The 20,765-nt window shown below is 43.7% G+C and overlaps 3 protein-coding genes and 1 non-coding gene across 4 annotated transcripts; 1 reads left to right on the top strand and 3 right to left on the bottom strand.

Annotated features, from left to right (window-relative positions):
- Nucleotides 1-16,089: 16,089 nt before the first annotated feature.
- Nucleotides 16,090-16,162, bottom strand: TRNAE-CUC (transfer RNA glutamic acid (anticodon CUC)). The gene has a single exon. It is a non-coding gene; the product is annotated as a tRNA-Glu (tRNA).
- Nucleotides 16,163-16,250: 88 nt separating this feature from the next.
- Nucleotides 16,251-17,279, bottom strand: LOC133807237 (uncharacterized). The gene is made up of 3 exons (XM_062245446.1): nt 17,126-17,279; nt 16,651-16,773; nt 16,251-16,558 (listed from the first exon to the last, which is right to left on the bottom strand). The coding sequence occupies exons 1-3, from the start codon at nt 17,180-17,182 to the stop codon at nt 16,433-16,435; spliced, it is 306 nt and encodes a 101-aa protein (XP_062101430.1). The 5' UTR covers nt 17,183-17,279; the 3' UTR covers nt 16,251-16,432.
- A 145-nt stretch (nt 17,280-17,424) lies between these two features.
- LOC133807236 (uncharacterized) lies at nt 17,425-19,028 on the top strand. The gene is made up of 4 exons (XM_062245445.1): nt 17,425-17,597; nt 17,735-17,867; nt 17,947-18,019; nt 18,578-19,028. Exons 1-4 carry the CDS (start codon nt 17,570-17,572, stop codon nt 18,848-18,850), a joined length of 507 nt encoding a protein of 168 aa, XP_062101429.1. The 5' UTR covers nt 17,425-17,569; the 3' UTR covers nt 18,851-19,028.
- On the bottom strand, nt 18,998-19,430 carry LOC133807238 (uncharacterized). The gene is made up of 2 exons (XM_062245448.1): nt 19,277-19,430; nt 18,998-19,202 (listed from the first exon to the last, which is right to left on the bottom strand). Exons 1-2 carry the CDS (start codon nt 19,400-19,402, stop codon nt 19,083-19,085), a joined length of 246 nt encoding a protein of 81 aa, XP_062101432.1. The 5' UTR covers nt 19,403-19,430; the 3' UTR covers nt 18,998-19,082.
- Between the last annotated feature and the right edge of the window lie 1,335 nt (nt 19,431-20,765).

Genomic DNA, 20,765 nt, shown 5'->3' with positions numbered 1-20,765 from the left:
GCTCCGTGAACATATATGAATGTGATTATTTGATTACCTGCTCTGTGATTATATAAATGTGATATTCTCATGTTGGAGTTGGAGGCATGGTGTGAATGTTGGAAGAGCAGGGATTATGAATGATGTATGAATTCTATGGGCATGTGTTTACCACTGCAGTGGGTTTGTGTATGTGGTTTGTGATGTAGTATGGTAAGAATGCTCCCGTGCAGAAAGCTCTTGATATGTTCATTGTGTTTAATGGGTCAAGTTATTGACTGCATATTCAATCATCAGGTATGTATCCAAGGCAGATAATGAGGCATGGTGGTGGTTATACCGAGGCTGGGAGTTTCAACCAGGGCTTGAGTTTTTCATTTGCCCTTCAGAATTTCCAGCAAATGTTTATAGCTTTGCAATTAAGATTGTAGAGGCAAGAGGAAGAGATTAGGTGTTTGAAGCAACAGCGGAACCTGTCAGGGAACACCTCTTCCTTTATTATGCCATGAGTAGCACTAGTTTTGGCTCAGCCTAGGGTTGAGAATAGATGGGAATTTCTTTGTGGAAGATTCTAGGAGTATTACCCTCCAGTCTTTGAGGGAGGCCTAGATCCATTCAGAGCTGAGCAATGGATGGGCATGATCAGTTCCATTCTCGACAGTATGGGGCTGGTGAGTCATGATAGGTGATCTGTGCGACATATGTATTGCGAGATGATGCCCATACATGGTGGGAAGTAGTATCCCAGACATGAGACACAGCTGTGATGGACTGGAAAAAAATTTAGGTAGTTGTTCAATGGGAGATATTACTGTGATGCAGCCAAGACTGCTAAGATGAATGAGTTTATGAACCTAGTTCAGGGCAATGCAACAGTAACTGAGTATATTAACAGATTTGATGGGTTGGCCAAGTTTGCTTTTGACATGGTACCCACGGATGTAGCTTGGAAGGAAAGGTTTATCCAAGGATTGAATCCCAGAATAGCTCAGGGCATTAGGGTTGCCCCAGTGCATGAAATCTCTATCTACACTCAGGTGGTAGGGAAGGTTCTTGTTGTTGAGAACACAGGAAATCAGATTGAGAACGAGAGTGCCAGAGAGCATGGAGCTCAAGCAGTGACACCTCCATTTATGGGAGCGAGTAAGAAAAAGAACTGGAGGACTTACCCAGAATGCACTCGGTGTAAGAGGCGTCATTTGGGAGAATGTCGAGCAAATGCATGTTTCTTATGTGACATGATTGGGCATTTCAAGAAAGATTTCCCAAGGCGAAGGAAGAATGAGAAAAAGGGGATGGACAGCTGGACTCCAGCTCGAGTGTTCATTTCGAGGTAATCAGAGTCGGAGATTGAGACTAGTTCCTCAGGGGTGGCAGGTTAGCTTTCTAGTTCTGATTCTTGTATTATGCTGACTGATTTTGGTACCATGTTGTTTCTTTGCTTGTTGCATATAGAGAAGCATAGAGTTGTTATGCGGATTGTATGGTTATGTTGTGATGGGAATGTGATACTGTATTGGTGATTTAAGAGATGAGTTAGGTTATGATGGAAAGGACTCATCATTGGTTTTGATAGAGTTGGTTATGACTGACTTCGGTATGATCCTCGATATGGATTGGTTAATCAAGTGTGGGACAATGCTGGATTGCAAGGAAAGGATAGTAACTCTTGGGTATGAGAGTGGGAAGCCCTTGTGGTAGTTGGCACTGTGCATGGATCTTGTATGTTGATGACATCTGTATTGAGAACTAGAGATCTATTGCAGGAGGATGAATAGAACTCTTAGCTAGTGTGGTGGATACCACTTAGGTTGTGCCAGTGGGATTAGGACAAACTGGATTAGTCTGTGAGTTTCTGGATGTGCTTCCAGGGGATTTGTCAGGATTACTTTCATATAAAGAGATAGAATGGCGATTGGATTGGTGCCAGGAATGGAATCAGGTCTAGGGCACTATTTTGAATGGCTTCAACAAAGTTGTAAGACCTAAAGGACTCAGTTATTGGATAAGGTGGTATTCTCCAAGGTGGATCTTTGATCTGGTTAGTGCCAGCTAAAGATTAGGGAGAAGGATATGCAGAAGACTACTATTATATTAGATAAGAGCACTGGGAGTGCTGAGTATGTTTTGAGAATTTGGTTAATGCCAAGTTGTTTTTATGAATTAAATGAACAGAGTATTCAAAGATTTATCTAAATTGGATTTGTGATCGTCTTGATCGATGATATTGTGATATATTCTTGGTTGGAATTTGCCAAGGTCAAGGAACGCCTCAGAAGGCAGGAGTTTCCTTGGACGGGCATGATATTATATGTGCGTCGGGAAAGAATTATGGGTCTTCTTGCAGATCAGAATCAGTTTGCAGGTTGTTATGACACCTCAGTGACAGGGAAAAGTGATTGCCTATGCATCATGTTGGTTAAAGGATCTTACCAGAACTAGAGTAGATTTTTTGGTGGGCTAGGTGGCCAGCTGTATACTTGATTTTACTCTTGTAGAGAAGATCTAAAGGAAGACAGCTAAGTGGACCACAGATAGGAAGATTGAGAGGAATGTCTTAGCTGGATTAGCTAAGGATTATGCAATGTCTAGTAAAGCACCTGGGTCGGCATAGGCCGCTATGTGTTTAGTATGTTACAAATGATGTACTCCCTCCTACCGAAGTCGAAGGAGGGGATCCCAATCGAAAACCACCTTAGGATGTGCTTGAGATGGTAGAGGACTACGACGAAGACACCGAATACGACGGTGAAGATGACGACGTTGATCAGGGGTACTATGAGAAAGAATACCCTCAGCCCATGGATGCGAAGGAGGTGCCGGAGGTGGTAATTCTCATGAGCAGGTGGCCACCCAACAACAAAAGATCGATGCGCAAGAGGGTAACATCACCGCCTTACAGGAGATGGTGCTTTCCGTGAAGGCCACTCTTGCAACCCAGAAGCTGCGAGTGGACCCCAATGGCAATGCACTAGCTGGGACCCAACTGGCGTGCCACCTGTGCACCCCATTGGAGTGCCACCTATTAATGCAGCTGGAGTGCCTCCCGAGCACCTGGTTACAGAGGCGCGAGATCCGCCAGCAGGGGTGCCTATCGGGCACCAGCAGAAGTTGGAACCTCGATGCCACCACATGATCATGGTAAAGGAAAGTCTGACGATAATCCTGATCCAAAGCAGAAGATGGCTTGTTAGGATCCCGAGGGCCACCAGGTACCTCAGGAGGCTGGTAAAGGTAATGGCCCAGGGGCTCGAGGACACCGCCAGGCTATGAGCGCCCGTGGAGCTCGGGACGTTCTGCCCCGACACGCCCATACGGACCATGCGAGGCTTGGAGCTAGTGTCCTTTCGGGACCTAACCAACCCCAAAGGAATAATGGTCTAGGGATCCACCCAAGGAATGCCCTGCAGAACTGAGAACACAGTATCAGTATCTCGGTAAACAAAAATGTCGAGTCCGATGAGGAAACTGAAGTGGCTCGTCTCGAGGATAACGGTGCATTTCGAGGTCAAGCTGACATGTGAAACAACCTTAATGCCCAAAGATACAATAAGGCAGAAGGACACGAGCCCATCGAGAGAGGGCTATCAGACCTTTGGGATAATATCAACGCCTGGAGAAAAGGTAACCCGGCTCAGAGCATCAACCGAGATCGTGACCCGCTCCGCGCGGAGTTAGAAAATCTGAAGCGGATCATGCTCAGAATGGCCAGGCGGCAAGGCCGCAAATCTTACTCTGAAGATGAAGAAGTGGAGCCATGTGCTCCCCACCTTGTTGAGGCCCAGTACCACAATGCTTCAAAATTCCCACCATACCACCCTATGACGGTGGCTGGGACCCCCCGGACCATCAGGTCGAGCAAGGAGTCACATCTGGCGAGAAGTATGGCTCGTAGTATTCTAAGTACACCGACTTGGTAGACTCCTGAGAGAATATCTTCATGGCCACAGGGCAACACATTCACTACAGGAAGCCGCAACCCATCCGGAGAGACAGGGACAGGCAGGACCCTTGTAAATTTTGTCATTTCCACAACGACATAGGGCACCATACCAATGACTGCGGCCAGTTCAAGGATGAGATTGAGAATCTCATCAAGCCGGGACACTTCCACCAATATGCTAAGGGTGGAGCATGTCAGGTACAACCTCCCGTGGTAGGGCCGTTGGTACCACTTGTGGCGCCACAGGTCCCAGCAGTTGCTTTTGTAGTTCCCCAACATCCAATGCTGCAAGGACCTCCTCCAGTGAACGGGCGGGTGGGAACCATCATAGGAGGGCCCAACTTGGGCGATGCCTCACGAAGCTCGTAGAACAGGTATCGCGAGATTTGAATCACAATGATGAGGTAATGGCTTTGGCTCAGTTGCCTGCCCAAATGCCACAAATGACTGACCAAGTCATAACATTCTTCAAAGACGATGCTCAGAGAGTGCATTTTCCACATCACGACCCTTTGGTGATTGAGAGCCAAATCCCCAACAAAATGGTGGCGCAGATTCTAGTAAACAACGGAAGTTTGGTGAACATCCTATTTAAGTCAGCCTTCGAGAGATAGGGCTAACCATGGTAGACTTGTCCCCATACATCTCGACACTCTACAGATTCTCAGGAGAGGTCCTCATCCCGATGGGACAGATAAAGCTCCCTGTAACGCTTGGAGAGGTGCCTCGCCAGGCCTTCAAATACTGCACCTTTGTGGTGGTATAATATTCCTCGGTGTATAACGCCATCTTGGGATGACCTGCACTGGAAAATTTTGGAGTCATCACCTCCATCTGCCATCTGTGCATGAAGTTCCCCACGGAGGCAGGAATTGGTACGGTCTGCGGAAACCAGAAGGAGGTGAGACAGTGTTACAATGTCTCCCTCAAAACTCCCATGATGATGGTGGAGGAAGGCTCTAAGAAGCCCGAGGCATCGAAGGTACAAGCTATCCAGGAGACCAGACCCGACGAGTTGGACCCGAGGGTTCAAGAAGAGAGGTTCATTGAACTAATGGAAAAGGTGGAGGAGGTAGTTCCTGATGCCTCCACCACCGATAGAAAAATAGAAGTTGGGGGAAGCTTGAAAATGGAAGTCCGAGAGGCATTGGTAGGCTTCCTCCAAGAAAAATAAGACGTGTTCGCATGGTCACATTCCAACATGACTGGTATTTATCCGAAAATCATATGCCACGCCTTGAATATCGATCCTAGCTTTTCTCTCATCCAACAGAAGCAGCAAATGTTTGATCAAACTCGGAATGAGGCCTCAAGGTCGAGGTGGACAAGCTCCTCTCCAACGGATTTATCCGAGAAGCCTAGTACCCCAGGTGGCTGTCTAATACTGTTCTCTTGCCAAAGCCAAACGACACCTGGAGGACATGCATTGATTTCTCGGACCTTACCAAGGCTTGTCCAAAGGACTGTTTCCCACTCCCCAAGATAGACTAGATGGTTGACGCCATATTTGGCTATGAGTTGTTGTCATTCATGAACGCATACTCGGGATATAACTAGATATCCATGCATGTCGTGGATCAGAAGCACACTAGCTTTCAAATAGATAAGGGCGTCTATTGTTACATCATGACGCCTTTCAGACTGAAAAATGTTGGTGCCACCTACCACAGACTAGTTAATAAGATGTTCAAAAACCAGTTGGGGAGAAACATGGAGGTTTATATGGATGATATGCTGGTCATGTCTAGGACCACCCCTAACCATGTGGGCGACTTGACTAAGGCTTTCACAATGCTCCGCCGGTTCGGGATGAAACTAAACCCCCAAAAGTGCACATTCGAGGTTGCCTTTGATAAGTTCCTAGGCTTCATTGTCAGTTCTCGGGGAATTGAGGCAAATTGCAGAAAGATCAAGGCCCTAATCGAGATGCCATCTCCGCAGAAGCATAAGTATGTGCAAAGCCTGATAGGGAGGATCGCAGCTTTGAGTCGTTTTGTCTCCAAGGCAACAGACAAGTGTATTCCTTTCTTTAATGTCATCTGAGAAAGTTAGAGATTTGAGTGGTCGGAAGAGTGCGAACATGCATTCCAACAGCTCAAGGCGCACATGGTAAATCCTCCAATACTGTCCAAGCTAGAAGACAGAGAGCCTCTCATGATCTATATGGCCGTCTCAGAGGATGCCATCAGTGCTGCATTGGTAAAAGAAGAAAATTGTGTTCAACACCCCATCTATTATGTTAGCAAAAGACTCCTCGGGGCAAAGTCTAGGTACCCGTTGATGGAGAATTAACTTTTTGCTTAATGGTGGCCTCTCGAAAGCTAAGACCCTACTTCCAGGTGCATCCAATTAAGTTCTTCACAAACCATCTCCTCAGGCAAGTCCTTCAGAAACCTGAGTCATCGAGAAGACTCTTGAAGTGGTCGGTGGAGTTAAGTTAGTTCGACATCACCTACCATCATAGGACTTCCATAAAAGGTCAGGCACTCACTGATTTCATCACTGAGTGCACAGGGAATCAGGAAAAGATCGAGGGTACCCCAGTGGTCAGACCAGCCAGGAAGCTATTCGTTGACGGGTCTTCAAACGAAAATGGTGTTCGGGCTAGACTTATTTTGGTTTCCCCCGAGGGACACAAAGTGCATAGTTCCCTCTGCTTTGGGTTTAGCGCCTTTAACAATGAAGCGGAATACGAAGCCTCAATCTCTTGGCTTCGCGTGGCACTGGAGCTCAAGGCCGAGGGCCTCGAGATCTTTAGCGAATCCCAACTCATTGTGAACTAGGTTCTCAGAGAGTACCAGGCCCGGGGAACAAAGATGGCAACAGACCTGGCAAAGGCTCAAGAAATGCTACATAACTTTCGATAATTCACTATTCAGCAGGTGCCGCGGGAGCAGAATTCCAATGTTGACGCCCTGGCCAAGTTGGCCACAACCAAAGATGTTGAGTTAATCAATGTGGTCCCCATTGATTACTTGGAGTCTCCAAGTATCTTAGCTCTAGACGAGGTGGAGTCTATACAACCCCAAGATGGGTGGATGGAGCCAATAGTTAAACATCTTGTCTCCGGGGAGCTACCCCGGGATAAGAAGGCAGCTCAGAAGCTGCTTTATCAAGTACCGAGATACATAATCATGGACAATAGGCTTTATAGGCGAGGTTACTTTTTGCTTTTGCTTCGATGTGTATCCAAGCAAGAAGTTAGTCTGATACTCCGAGAAGTACACGAGGGTTTTTGCGAAGATCACGCTAGGGGGCAGAGCCTTTCCAAAAAGATCTTAAGGCAAGAATACTTTTGACCCTCCATGAACGGAGATGCGATGGATTATGTCTAGAAATGCGACAAGTGCCAGCGCTTTGCCAACATCCCCCAAGCGCCTCCAAATGAGCTTACACAGATGACCAGCCTATGGCCTTTTGTTGTCTGGGGCATCGACCTTATCGGGTCCCTGCCTATAGGGAAAGGAGGAGTGAAATATGCCATAGTGGTCATCGACTACTTCACAAAGTGGGTCGAGGCTGAGCCACTCGCTACGATCACCTCTAAAAAGGCCTTGGACTTTGTCGTAAGAACATCGTTTGCTGGTAAGGGCTCCCGAGGAAGATAGTCTCCAATAACGGGTTGCAGTTATACAACGAAGTATTCACAGACTTCTGTCAATGACATGGAGTTATCAAGGGCTTCTCCTTTGTGGCCCATTCGCAGGCCAATGGCCAAGTGGAAGTAGTCAACAAGACACTGAAGTCCACTTTCAAGAAAAGGCTAGAGCGTGGACGAGGAGTTTCCTAGGGCATTGTGGAGCCACTACACCACTGCTAGGACCTCCACCAGCCATTCTCCCTTCTCGATGGCCTACGGGTATGAGGCTATGCTCCCAGTTGAGGCAGTAATCTCCACACACCAATGGGATACGTATGACCCGATCACAAACCATGCTTTACTTCGGGAATCCCTGGACCTCATGGAGGAGTTGCGCGAAGCTTCTCAGCTTCGGGTAGAGTCTTACCAGCAAAAGGTAGTCAGGTATTTTAACTCCAAAGTAAAGGATAGAAAGTTTGGGGTCGGAGATCTGGTGTTGCGAAGAGTCTTCTTAGCCACCCGAGACCCTGGTGCAAGAGTGATGGGACCTAACTGGTAAGGCCCATACCAAGTTGAGAGCATTGTGTGTCCGGGAGCATACAAGTTAGCCCGACTGAGTGGAGAGCTAATTCCTCACGCCTAGAATGCTGAACATGTGCGCCGATATTACCAGTGATATAAACATCAAGCATTATTTATTTCTGTAATACCCTTTGTAGCCTTCGGGCACACTTAATGGAAACCATGTATGTAAAACATAATAAGAAATTTATTGTTTGCTTATATGTTTTGCTTTCCTTTACCCTATTAATGCTATGCAAGTGCACCCGCTCGCCTGGACAAGTTATCGCAGAAAAGTCTCCAATCACTTGCGGGGCATGGGGTTTGGGAACGTCCTAGGAAACTAAGTTGGTCAAGCTTAGTAAGCCTAGTGTCGTCACCCCAGGTATAAAAAAAACCTAGAAAACTAATCGAATCTAACCTAGGAGACTAAGCAGAATAGGCTTAACACCTAGAAATTAGACAATCCTAGCAGCGCGAGAATGGACTTTAGTCACCTCCCGTGGACACCGAGCCCAAGAAGTTCTGATCAAGTCTCTTTATCTTGAAGATGCAAACGGAAGGCTGAGTACCTCGTACTTGGCCACGGAGGAGACTTGGGACAACTTTCGTGGACACTGTGCCCAAGGAGCCTAGACCCAAGTCTAGGAGATCCGTGACATGGGGAGCCTAGCTAGTCGACGAGCGAAGTACCCCTAATGTCACTTGATTCCAAAGGAAACCTGGAGAAAACCCAGCGCAAAATTCCAATAGTGCGAACTTAGAGATTCAGGTTACTTCTCGAGGACAACGCTCACCCGAGGAGTAATAACCAAATCCTAATCTACGAGATATGGACGGATGCCCGAGCCATTTATGCTTGGGCACCTCATTAACATCACCTCCAGAGGACGTTGAGCCCGAGGAGGTGTGAGACGATCTGGAAGTGACAAGATATGCACTCAGAGAGTAGTGTTGAAAACCTTGCCTGACCTCTTGAGAAGTGCGTACTTGGGGGGCAGACGGTTTCACGTGCAAGGCCCCCTGAAAGCCCGAATCTTTGGATTGCGGGGACATAGGACGCCGAGTTAGGACCAATAGTTAATTTTGTGTTAAAGTTACTGCTAGGACAATGAGCTTATAAGAGACACTAAACGCTAGAATCACTTTTAAAATGTTTTGAGTTCTTGTTCTCGTGACAGTCATGCTACGTTGAATTTACAGAACTAGGTGTTTAAAGTGATTTGAGTTCTTGTTCTCGTGGCAGTCATGTTATGTCAAATTTATAGAAGAAGGTGTTTAAAGTGATTTGTGTTCTTGTTCTCATGGCAGTCATGTTACGTTGAATTTATAGAACCAGGTGTTTAAAACAGTTTGAGTTCTTGCTCTCGTGGCAGTCATGTTACGTTGAATTTACAGAACCAGGTGTTTAAAGTGATTTGAGTTCTTGTTCTCGTGGCAGTCATGTTACGTTGAATTTATAGAACCAGGTGTTTAGAATAATTTTAGTTCTTATTGTCGTGCCAGTCATGTTACATTGAATTTATAGAACCAAGTGTTTAAAATGGTTTGAGTTCTTCTTTTCGTGGCATTCGTGTTACGTTGAATTTGTATAACCAAATGCTTAAAACGGGTTGAGTTCTTGTTCTCATGGCAGTTGTGTTACGTTGAATTTATAGAACCAAGTTTTTCAAACGGTTTGAGTGCTTATTCTCGTGGTAATTAGGTTGCATTTAATTCATAAAACCAAACCAAATTAAAAAAAGCAAGGCAAGCTGCATAATTCTTAAACGGGAAAGTAATTACAACTTTGCTTGGGGGCTCAAGCATTGTTTGTCTATACCCCAATAAGTTATGGCACGCAGGCCTAAGTATAAAAATTATGAACAGTCCTTGGGAACCTTTTCCACCAAGTCAATGATCGGGTCTGTACTTGGGACACCCTCTGCCTGGGCCATTTCAGTAGCCAGAGTCGCCTCAGTTGGCTGGATGGCCTCGGTAGACGGGGTCGCCTTGGCCGTTTGAGCCACTTGGATCGCCTCGATAGCTGAAGTCACTTTCGCAAACTAGGTAGCTCAGAGACCCTCTTCGAAGAGGAGTCTATACTTCTTGGGCTCTCTAGTGAAATCCAAGCTCATGTCTTGGTTGTGATACCAGGCCACATAGAAGGCATCCTTGGCGATTGTCTCGAATTCTTTCTCCAGCTTGTCCACCTGATTCCGAGAGAACCTGTTCATCTCCATGGCTTGGAGGGCTTTTCTCTCCCTTACCTCAGCTCGATCGATGGCTTCCTTAGCCTGCTCCTGAAGTTGGGAGTTTGCAAGGACCACTCGGGCGACCTCAGATGTGGCCTTCTTAGCTTCCTCTTGGGCTCGGTGTATACTCTCCATGGCTGTTTTTGTTTCCTCCTTGGCCCGCTGCATGTCCTCGGTGGCCTTCTGGATAGCTTCTTCAAGCTCCCGAGAACATTTTTCCTCGGCTTTGAGGGCACCCTAGGCTCAAGCAAGCTCTTCCCGAGGGCCTTGGAGTTTCTCCTTGAGGGAGGTTATTTTGTCCCAGGACCTCTAGAGTTCATACGACTTCTCCATCATGATGTCTCCCAAGCATTGGTAGGCCAAGGCAGACTACAAAAAAAAAGGTTAGCGTAAAGCATTGCTGAATTGAATTACAACGTGAGAATGAATAACTTACCCGGACAGAAGCGTACCGACATGAGGCTGCAAGAGAGGTCTCGTTGTTATTGCCTAGTTGAGAGAAGCTTTGAGCGGTTAACTCGCACATAGTGGAGCTGACCCTCTGAAGGAGCTCGGCGGCGAAAGGGGCAATGATCTCCCCTAGCTTGGCGGAGAATAAAGTCTCCAGCTCGGCCCGACCTATAGAAGGAACGACTGGCCTCTCTCGAGGTGGCTTAAGTTGGTGAAGGGCCTCGGCTGTCTCATGCATGACCTTGATACCTTCCTCCAGCCTTGCTTCAAAATGTTGAAGCAACTTCTCGTAATTCTCCAGCAGGTCCCCCTCATATTTCTCGGGATGCACTGGAAGACGGATTTAGGGTGGCACTGCCTCTTACTCCGAGCCTTGAACCGGGTCTTGGACCGCCTCTTGCCCCGGGTTTTGGACAGCCTTTTTTGGCCCAGGTGAGGACATGATCTCCAGTATCGGGGGTGGATCAACTTCAGGAATGGCTGCAGGGGGAGTAAGGACCCTCAGCCTCTTGGCTGGAGGAGGGGGTTCTGGATGCTCCCGAGGGCGTGACGACCCCTCTCCCACTGAAGAGCTTGGGGGTGCTCCGAGCCTCAGGGCGGACCAGGCAATGTCAGCTAACCCCATGTGAGCTGCAAGAACAAATTAAATAGTTAGTGTATTTTCCCTCGGCAAATTAATGCCATAACATAAGATACTCGGAGGCCCACCGTGAGTTAAGCCTCAGTGCAGAAAATGAGACTGTCTTATCCTATTTCTGATCTCACAACTCATGTTGGTGCCATATTGGCAAAACCAGTTCTAGTTGAAAGATGTCACTAGGTCTAGGGTTACAAAGCCTTGAGGAGTTGATTGCACCTCGGGCGGAGGAGATACACGTCTATTAAATCTATGTAATCTTTGAATTCTTTTTTAGTCCAGCGCCAATATAAAAATTTATCCATAACGAAGGAGAGCTAGGGAGGCCCAAAAGTGCTCGGGACTTATCCTATCCTCTACCCAGGGAGCATGATATAGGGTGAGGGGTAGTTTACCTGGAGTAATGTGTGAGGCTTCCATCCTCGCCTGAAGCTCTTCTTCAAGCTCCCGATCCTCTTGGGCTTCTTCTGCGGCACGCATATTCTCTAGCCTTTCCTCCGCCAGTCGCTTCTATAAAGCCCTCTGGGCCAGCCCGTCTATGTAGTTGATATGATGGGATGCCAACTCCCGAGACATTTTGGACTGACGATACTTAGTTAGCTCCAGGTTGCTAATTCTTTGTTCCAAGCTGAGAATCCCTGACCTAATGAGGTTTGCTTCAGTTACCAAGATGTTAAGGTCCAAATCTCGGTCGGGGAGAGCCTTCATCGCCTGGAGATGGTCCTCGAAGAGTTGGACGTAGTGGGTTTGGAGGAAAAGACCTATTCAAAGGAAAGTATCAAACATAAAAAAATCCCTATAAATGTGAAAGATAACATGGTCGAGAAGATACTCACCAACTCTGGCGAAGTTGAGAATCAGGGTCGGATTGCTGCAAGTCGGGAAGTCGTTCATGAAGAAGAAGGCGTCCTTGTAATCCTGAGAATGATTCTCGTTATGGCGAGGAGCCTTGTAGTCGAGCAACGAGGTTGCATACTTCGCCAGGGAAGAGTACCCGTCTCGGTTGGTTTTCTTCTTTCGTGGAGTGGTACGGAAGCTATAGAAGTAGAGGACCTCCGCTGGCAAAGGCTCGGGCCATTTCTGCTTCCAATACAAAATGTACACCCCCACGAGCACTCTTTAGTCGTTGGGGGAAAGCTAGAAAGGGGCTATCCCCATGAACTTCAAGAATTTCACAAAATATTGTTTGAGGGATAGGGTAGCCCCTGCCATCAGGTGGGCCTGGCTCCAGGCGCCCAAGTTTTTGACGCTGCGGTGTGTTCTTTTGGACTCCCGACAGAGGTGGATGAGACACTTGTCCACGACCAAGTAGTGCCTCATGATAGCCTCAATGGCATCGAGGTGTCGAAGCAAAGTATGGTAATCCTCTACTTTGAACCCATAGCCCTCGTACGTTTGTGTAGGATGTGGAAGTGGGGCTCTGTTAACTTCCTCCACAGTTAACCCCCTGTCTTTGGGCATTTCAGGCCTCTCAGCCACTTGGTTGTCGGGACGAACGACTAACTCCCCGGTTGGTTCTCGAGCTCCCGTCCTTGCACTGTCCTCAAAGGCACTTTGTTGGGCCATGTCAAAAGTCTCCTGGTCGAAGAGATAGAACTCGTGTTTGTGTAGTTGTCAAAGTTCCTCGGACATTTGAGACAAAAACTAAGCAGTTACTATTCTAACCGAAGGAAAGATGACCAAAACACGGATGACTATAGGGATACTGCTCGGGGAGAAAAGGAAGGTTTTGGGAATACAGGGTATCCCCGGTGCCTAAGGACAGGCCGGAGGTGATGAACCTACCGGAATCTGGGTTACCCAGATTTCGGTCACAAGCCCAAAAACGCAAGATTGATAAAAACTTTTGAGGACCATTCTAAACGTCCTTAATATCGAAATGTGCCTAAAACGACTCGTGAAAACTAGAAACAGACTCTCAAATTCCATATCATTGGCATTCCTAAACATATATCAAGAATCCTCAAGCATAAACAAAAATAGAAAGGCAGGTCAAAGGCACTTACCCAAGATGAAATGAAGGTAGGTGCTGAGGTGAGTCCTGACCCTAAAATATCGTTTGTCGTCTACCCAGAAGTAAGACGATTCACACCAATCGTCCAGAGCTTCGAGAAAAATGGTTGAAGATAAGGATGAGGAAGAAGAAAGGTTTGTGCAAGTGTTATTCAGTCAGATGCTCACGACAATTCCAGCAGCAATATTATTGCAGCACCTGTCTCACCACCCAAACCTTCACATCCTATGCTCACACACTCCAAACATGGTATTTTAAAACCAAAGGTGTATCTCGGTCAAGACAATTGGACTTCTTGCAGCGGTGAACCAGCTATTGTTACCGAAGCCTTGAATCATCTAGGGTGGAAAATGGCAACGGAGGATGAGATTAAGGCTCTCAAGACCAATCAAACTTGGACTCTTATCCCTCCTTCCCAAGTTACAACTTGGTTGGCAACAAGTGGGTGTTTAAGATTAAAACAAACTTTGATGGTTCATTTTAGCGGTACAAGGCCCGTCTAGTGGCAAAAGGCTTCCACCAATGATCTGGAATTGATTTTGGTGAAACGTTTAGCCTTGTTGTCAAAGCCTCCACTATTCGCATTGTTCTAACTATTGTTGTGTCTATGGAGTGGGAAATTCATCAACTCGACATCAACAATGTGTTCCTTAATGGATACTTAGAAGAAGATGTGTATATGGCACAACCTCAAGGATTCGAAGACTCTGCCAAGCCTCACCATTTCTGCAAACTCTGAAATCCTTGTATGAGTTGAAACAAGCACCCCGTGCGTGGTTCGATCGTCTCAAACAGACCTTAATCTCTTGGAAATTTACATGCTCCAAAGCTGATAATTCCCTATTTTTCTACAAATCAGGCAAGGTTATAATTCTGGTCCTTATTTATGTGGATAATATAATCATCACTGGCAACAACTCAGTTGAGTTACAGGGATTTATCACAGATTTAAACAAGAGGTTTACTCTCAAGGATCTCGGCCCTTTGCATTACTTTATCGACATTGAGGTACACCGAGACTTTTCTGGTTTATACTTTACTTAAACAAAGTATATTGAGGACCTTCTTCATCGTTTTGACATGACTCATGTGAAACCAGTTCCTACTCCAATGACTCATGTGACACCGGCCTATTTCTCTAACAGATGGAGAATTGTTGAGCAATCCAAAACACTATTGGAACTTAATTGGCGCCTTGCAATATTTATGTCATACTTGCCCTGATATTACATACTCAGTAAACAAGCCAAGTCAATTCCTTCAATCACCAACAACCACTCATTGAACAACAGCAAAGAGAATCTTGAGATACCTTAAAGGCATCATTGGTCATGAGTTACATATCGGGCACAATGACAGATTGTATATCACAGGGTACTCCGATGCCGACTGGCATGCTACCCCGATGATAGATGCTCTATAGCAGGGTATTGCGTCTATCTTGGCAACACTTCGGTGTCATGGTCATCGAAGAAACATGTTGTTGTATCTCGATCAAGCACCAAGTATGAGTATCGCGCACTAGCATATGTTGTAGCTGAAATCTCATGGATTGAATCGCTCTTGAGTTAATTGAAGTTTTCTGCCATGCCAACACTTATCACTTGGTGTGATAATGTGAGTGCTAGTGCTCTTGCCTCAAATCCCGTCTATCATGCTCGCACATAGCATATAGAGATTGATGTACATTTTATACGAGACAAGGTGTTAAGAAAGGAATCGGAGATTTGTTACATACCATCATCAGATCAAATAGCTGACTTCCTCACTAAAAGTCTATCACACACTCAGTTCAAGATGCTAATTTCCAAACTCGGTGTTCAACCATCGCCCTTTCGTTCGAGGGGTGGTGTAAAGAATGAGATTACATCAGCTCGCATGTAATTGCTTCCAGCTGACTCACTTGGTGATGATGCAAGGTTCTAGAATATAGTATAAGAGCGTTAGAGAATAATCTATAACAAACTCAGTTTTGCTATTTTGGCTTTTCTGTAACAATAGCCCAGCACCTGTATGAAGCTGATTGGCTCATGTATTTCTCTAATGTATTCCATATTTGCATATATATACCACAGAATAGTATCAGCTAAATTTAGCTGAGTTTTATCAATGATCTCTATTTTATTATTTCAAACTAGCTTCTCCACCGTTTTCGAACGAGCTTCCTCTCGCTCGCTCCTTGCCCGGTGCCTTTTAAAACGCATCCCTTATGGCTGGATCAACCTGTACAATTCAGTTCATATACACGTACACAATGCATGCTATTTAGTACAACTTATTTAATAAACTATATTACCTCATTGTCACCGAACTTGGCCCAAAATCGAGCGTTGGCTCTGTCATAAGGGTCTTGGGGGAAATGACGAGGATGCTGGTTCCAAGTTTCGTCTATGTATTCAAGAATGACAAGGAATCGGAGAAGGGTTTTGAGTTGTGCAAAGGAACAGGGACTTTCTTATGAATGGGGTTGTATCGAAGGAAGGCATCGCTCTTGTTGGAGAGATCTTCATAGACTGTTTCATATGGGATACCCTTTAGTTGCAGAGCCCAAACAATCCTCAGAGCATATGGACTGAACAGCTTCACTTCATCTTTCTCGGCTACGTGATTTCTTTGCTCTTTTATATATGCAAATCTTTTGAATATCATTTGTTCGTTTTAGAAAAATTGAAAAAAGAAATGTATAAAAATTTCCGTTGCCGGGACTTGAACCCGGGTCTTTCGGGTGAGAGCCGAATATCCTGACCAACTAGACTACAACGGACTTGTGATAACAATTTTTCATTTAATTATCAAAAACGCATAAGTATTAAAATGGATTTTATTTTAAAATTGGAGTTTAAGCATCAGTATATGCAATCATAATCGTAATCATTGATTAAATCCCGAAGTTATATAATAATAAATCTCAGTCAATTCTCAAGAGACCAACAAACAGATCATTACATTAGTAATAGAGTAGTACTAGATAAGTAGCTGATTGTGTAATTGATTTATATGTACAAAGTATGATAATGAATGACATTGTCCAGCTTCAAAGCGAGGCATGGAGTGTCGGAGTTGAAGACATGGAGGAGAGGGTGTTAAGCAGTAAAGACATATAGCGCAACGCCACTTTAAGCACTTGTTCTGAGCAACCTGGTTTCACCATATTCTTCACCTGACATTGTATTAGATCATTTTCTTCATTCTCATTAAAACTAATAATAATTTCAACTCCACTTTCTTATCTCTATACTGTAATAAGTTTACCTTGTCAAGGTAGTTATGCAGCTCATTTAATAGACTTTCATCTTCTTCACCTGTCATGAATTGCAGCTTAGAAGCTGCTGCAACCCTATTCAAATTTGTTTCTGATTCTGATTCACCACCCTCCTGCCCAATTACCAAATTCCCAAAAACAAAACTTCATTTTCAAAAACAGAATACAATACAATTGATATTATCACAATAATGATCAGACTAGATCCAAATATTACTGAGTTTTGAGTTTTATTAGCTAACCCAAAACAATTACCCTCATCACTTGCTTAATGAATCTAAAACAGGTTAGTTGTAATAGTGCTAGTGATGCCTAAGAAATCTGAAAAAGGAGTATCACATTAATGGGCAGTTTAGCTCCAACTACTGAGTTGAATTTTCTTTATATAAACCCTAAAAAATTACCCTTTTCCCTAAGTCACATCTTAAAAATACCACTTTAAAGAGAGGGAGAGAAGTATTTTACCAGAAGCATAAGCGTGTGAAGGAGTTGGGTTAGATGAGTTTGTTTCTGAGTACTCATGTAGATGAATAGATGAAAATCTCTGATGTTGGGTATGGCTAATGTTTCAAGAAAAGACAATAAAAATAGAAACTTTGGATATCACTCACCCTCTATCCTTTTCCTTTCTATCTCTTTTTTTATTATTTGAATGAACTTGTAATTATCAAGTGTAAATAGAGTGGCGTCTAATATAAGAAAGAGGGCGCCAGCGTGGCGGCACCGCAGTGGCTGGGTGTGTCGCCATAGTCCAGACTCCCACATCACAACACAACACAACACAACAGACTCCAACCTTGTACCCTTTTTCTTCTCAAATCTCACCACACCCAGTTCCAGACCAACCATTCAATCTAATCTCTCTCTCTCTCTCTCTCTCTCTCTCAATTTTCATTTCCATTTCCATCCATGGGACAGGTGTTGAACAAGATTCAAGGTATTTTTTTATTTTATTTCATTGAAGGAAAAAGATGACTGTGATTATTGATTATATATATAATCTCCATGATTCATTAGGATTAAGTTGGTCAACTCAGATTGGTTTAATGGGTTTTTTTGGTCATGGCATGGCAGGTAAGGATTGGAGGGAAAAGCAAATAAGGAAGATAACTGATAAGGTTTATGATAGACTTATAAATCAATCGGAAAGGGTTTCGGCTACTCTCACCTTTGAAGACCTCTACATTGGAGTTCTTTTTGTCTTCAAGTCTGAGCGCTCTCAACCCTTCCTTTCTCTTTATACATATATAAAAAGTTAAGATTTTTGTTTTTGTTTGTATTTGCAGTGACCTCAACAAGCGTTTGCCTGGCCCCCATTTTGATCCACCCTCCAGGGATGAGGTTCGAGCTATTATTCAGGTAATGGATTCATCCGAATGTTACAAATTTGTTTGGATTAATTAGTAAAGTTCAACCCTTTTTCATGTGGTTGATCTTGATCCTAAATAGGAATTTTGTTATTCTTGATGAACTATAACAGTCTCGAGATCATAACTGAACCTGGGTTGAATCCTTCCTTTCTCATTATTAGTCAATCTTTCAACAAACAACATAAGTTCTTCTATTTTGTTCTTCTTATGGGGGTGGGATTTTGTTAGTTATTCTTGTATTAACTTGATAACTCTACTGATTGCTGATTCTCAACATGAGAATGTGTTCTTTTATGTATGGTTCATTTCAAACCTTGTTGAGAGAGAATTGTGGCTATGGCGAGTCTCTTCTTGCTCAGTACAACTTGATATAATAATTTGAAGCTTTTATCTTTGAAGATGGGATTCTTCGTTTGCTCATTTTAATTTGTTACATGTAGTCAGGTATTGGGAAAATTTAGCCTGTTTGTGAAGTAGCCTTGCCCAGATAAGTTGTTGAGACAAAACATAAAACAAAAAATAGCATGTAACGGTGTGGTGTGTGCAGGAGTGTGATATTAATCTCGATGGAGAAATTAACAGGGAAGAATTTGTAAAATTCATTGAGCGGATCACAGCAAACACATTCATCACTGTGAGTCAAGGGCTGATCCTGACTCTGGTTGTGGCACCCACAGTGGCAGTGGCCACAAAGAGGGCCACAGAAGGAGTCCCCGGCGTTGGAAAGGTGGTTCAGAAGATACCCAATTCCATTTACGCCTCTCTAATCACTCTGGCCATAGTCTTGTTCCAGAAATCGCAGCTGGACGCAGACTATTAGAACAACTTTGTTACATTATATTCTCTAGTGGAGTAGAAAAGAAAAGAAAGCCTTCTATTTGTTTGTTTTGTTTTTGTGTTGATAATAATGGTTGGAATAATGAAACACAACTTGTAACTTCTGAAGTTGATAGCATAGCATCATATGTTTGAAATAAAGTTGTTTACTTTGAACTTTACTTGTTGTGAACAAAGACAGCCAAGGATGAAACTACAAGAACAACATATGAATATCAAGGAGAGTTGAGGTTGTGAAGTCGCGATTTGGCCTCATCCACTAGCTTTTGCTCAGAAGCCGTTGCCTTTTGGATGGTTGTGCGAAAATAGAGGTTGCCATTCCTGTGATACACAGACTGGAAATTTTGGATGGTAAATTGATAAATTTATTTGATACAAAATAACAAATATGAAATAAATATTTAAGTACCCGAGTAGAAGAAAGAGCGTTGAGTTCTGCTAAGGCAACTTCATGGCTTCTCATCTCCTTCATCAGCATCAACTCCAGGTTCTCCTTGCTCTCTATCTGTGTCTCTGCTCTACCAGGCCCTGCCATCTCTCTACTCTCTTCTCTTCTATTACGAGTCGCCGCTCTCTAATGCTAGTGTTGGGAGGATTTTAAATAGGAACGATTTTGGATTGGATCCTTTCATAGTGGGCTTTTCTTAGATTAGCTGGCTCAAATGTTTTTGGGCCTCTATGGACTTTCACTAGCACTGGATGAATGAATCTTTCCACAAATTTTTAATAATTGACAACTACCACTTTTTGTACTATTTACTGGTAAATTGATTAAATCAATTATTAATTGAGAAAAAATATTAAATATGCGACACTCATTAATATGGTTGATTGATTATTTTGGAAATAGGCCTTTTATTTTTTTATGTTGTTTTTTCCCCACTTGGTTCGAACTAGGTTAGAATCAGGTTTGAACCAAAAATCTTTAATCAATATTTCAAATGAAAGTTTGTTATCTCAATATAATTTTTTTATTTATTTTTCAGTCCAGAATAGTTCGAAAAATACATATAAACTATTTAAAAAAAGATCCATAACCTATAAAAGTGAGTTTGATGATTAGATAAAGTGAGAGGAATTGTGTATTTCAAATTTCGTGGAGTATTTTTTGTGTTTTTGTTGTTAAGTTGTATTTTTAGGAGTAGTTATGTTATTTCAAGAGGGTTGAGGGATAGTTTCGTGAGAAACAAAACTAGGGGATAGACTTTGTTGACACAGTTTTTCACCAACAGTAGATTAAGAAATCTGAAAAAAAAAATGATTAGGCTTTTGCAAACCGTAAAATGAGAACATAGGAAATTTTACGTGGTTTAGTGGTTAAAATCTACCTAGTCCATGAGTTATATTATTATGTTTGTGAACTCTTGGAGAAATTGTTTAAGGCAATTTCTGTGGAGTTTTTGCATACAAAATTGGGTCACTTTTACTGTCAATTCCCTCTGTATTTATAGGAAGTTGATGGACAATTTGTTGTGGTTTTATGCCCTAATTCTCTGTTGTTCGAGGTACAACTAGCAAATAATAAATGAAGGGTTATTATACTCTGAAGACGTTTCAACAATTCGTCTATTCAAACAGCTTGAGGTTGCGTCACTAATTCTAGATAGCGTGAGATCCTGTAGATCATCCCAAAGGCATGTGACATGACTTCCAGATCGCCTTAGTTAGGCTTTGAGCATCACTCGATTCATATTACCCTTTGTGTTAACCTCCAGTCCGAGGATCATGTTCAACTCGCGGCAGTATTGTGACGCGCATAAGGAAGAATTCCCATAGACTTGGAGATTCCCTATACGCGATTAATACTTGTAATTGTTATCTAATAAATGCCTGATATCAAGGGAATTAACATATTTAAGGAATTATGAATTTGGGAAGTTACCTATTCTTGTAAATTA

This window comes from Humulus lupulus, chromosome X, assembly GCF_963169125.1.
Source record: "Humulus lupulus chromosome X, drHumLupu1.1, whole genome shotgun sequence".
Taxonomy (NCBI): Eukaryota; Viridiplantae; Streptophyta; class Magnoliopsida; order Rosales; family Cannabaceae; genus Humulus; species Humulus lupulus.
The sequence above is the reverse complement of the archived record's forward strand: the minus strand, read 5'-3'. Positions and strand labels throughout refer to the sequence as shown.

Coding starts and splice junctions, on each gene's coding strand:
- LOC133807237 (XM_062245446.1), bottom strand. CDS start 17,182: ATGAGTACTCAGAAACAAACTCATCTAACCCAACTCCTTCACACGCTT. Junction 16,774..17,125: donor TTCACACGCTTATGCTTCTG/GTAAAATACTTC, acceptor GTAATTGGGCAG/GAGGGTGGTGAATCAGAATC. Junction 16,559..16,650: donor TGCATAACTACCTTGACAAG/GTAAACTTATTA, acceptor ATACAATGTCAG/GTGAAGAATATGGTGAAACC.
- LOC133807236 (XM_062245445.1), top strand. CDS start 17,570: ATGGGACAGGTGTTGAACAAGATTCAAG. Junction 17,598..17,734: donor GGTGTTGAACAAGATTCAAG/GTATTTTTTTAT, acceptor ATGGCATGGCAG/GTAAGGATTGGAGGGAAAAG. Junction 17,868..17,946: donor GGAGTTCTTTTTGTCTTCAA/GTCTGAGCGCTC, acceptor TTGTATTTGCAG/TGACCTCAACAAGCGTTTGC.
- LOC133807238 (XM_062245448.1), bottom strand. CDS start 19,402: ATGGCAGGGCCTGGTAGAGCAGAGACACAGATAGAGAGCAAGGAGAAC. Junction 19,203..19,276: donor ACGCTCTTTCTTCTACTCGG/GTACTTAAATAT, acceptor CAAAATTTCCAG/TCTGTGTATCACAGGAATGG.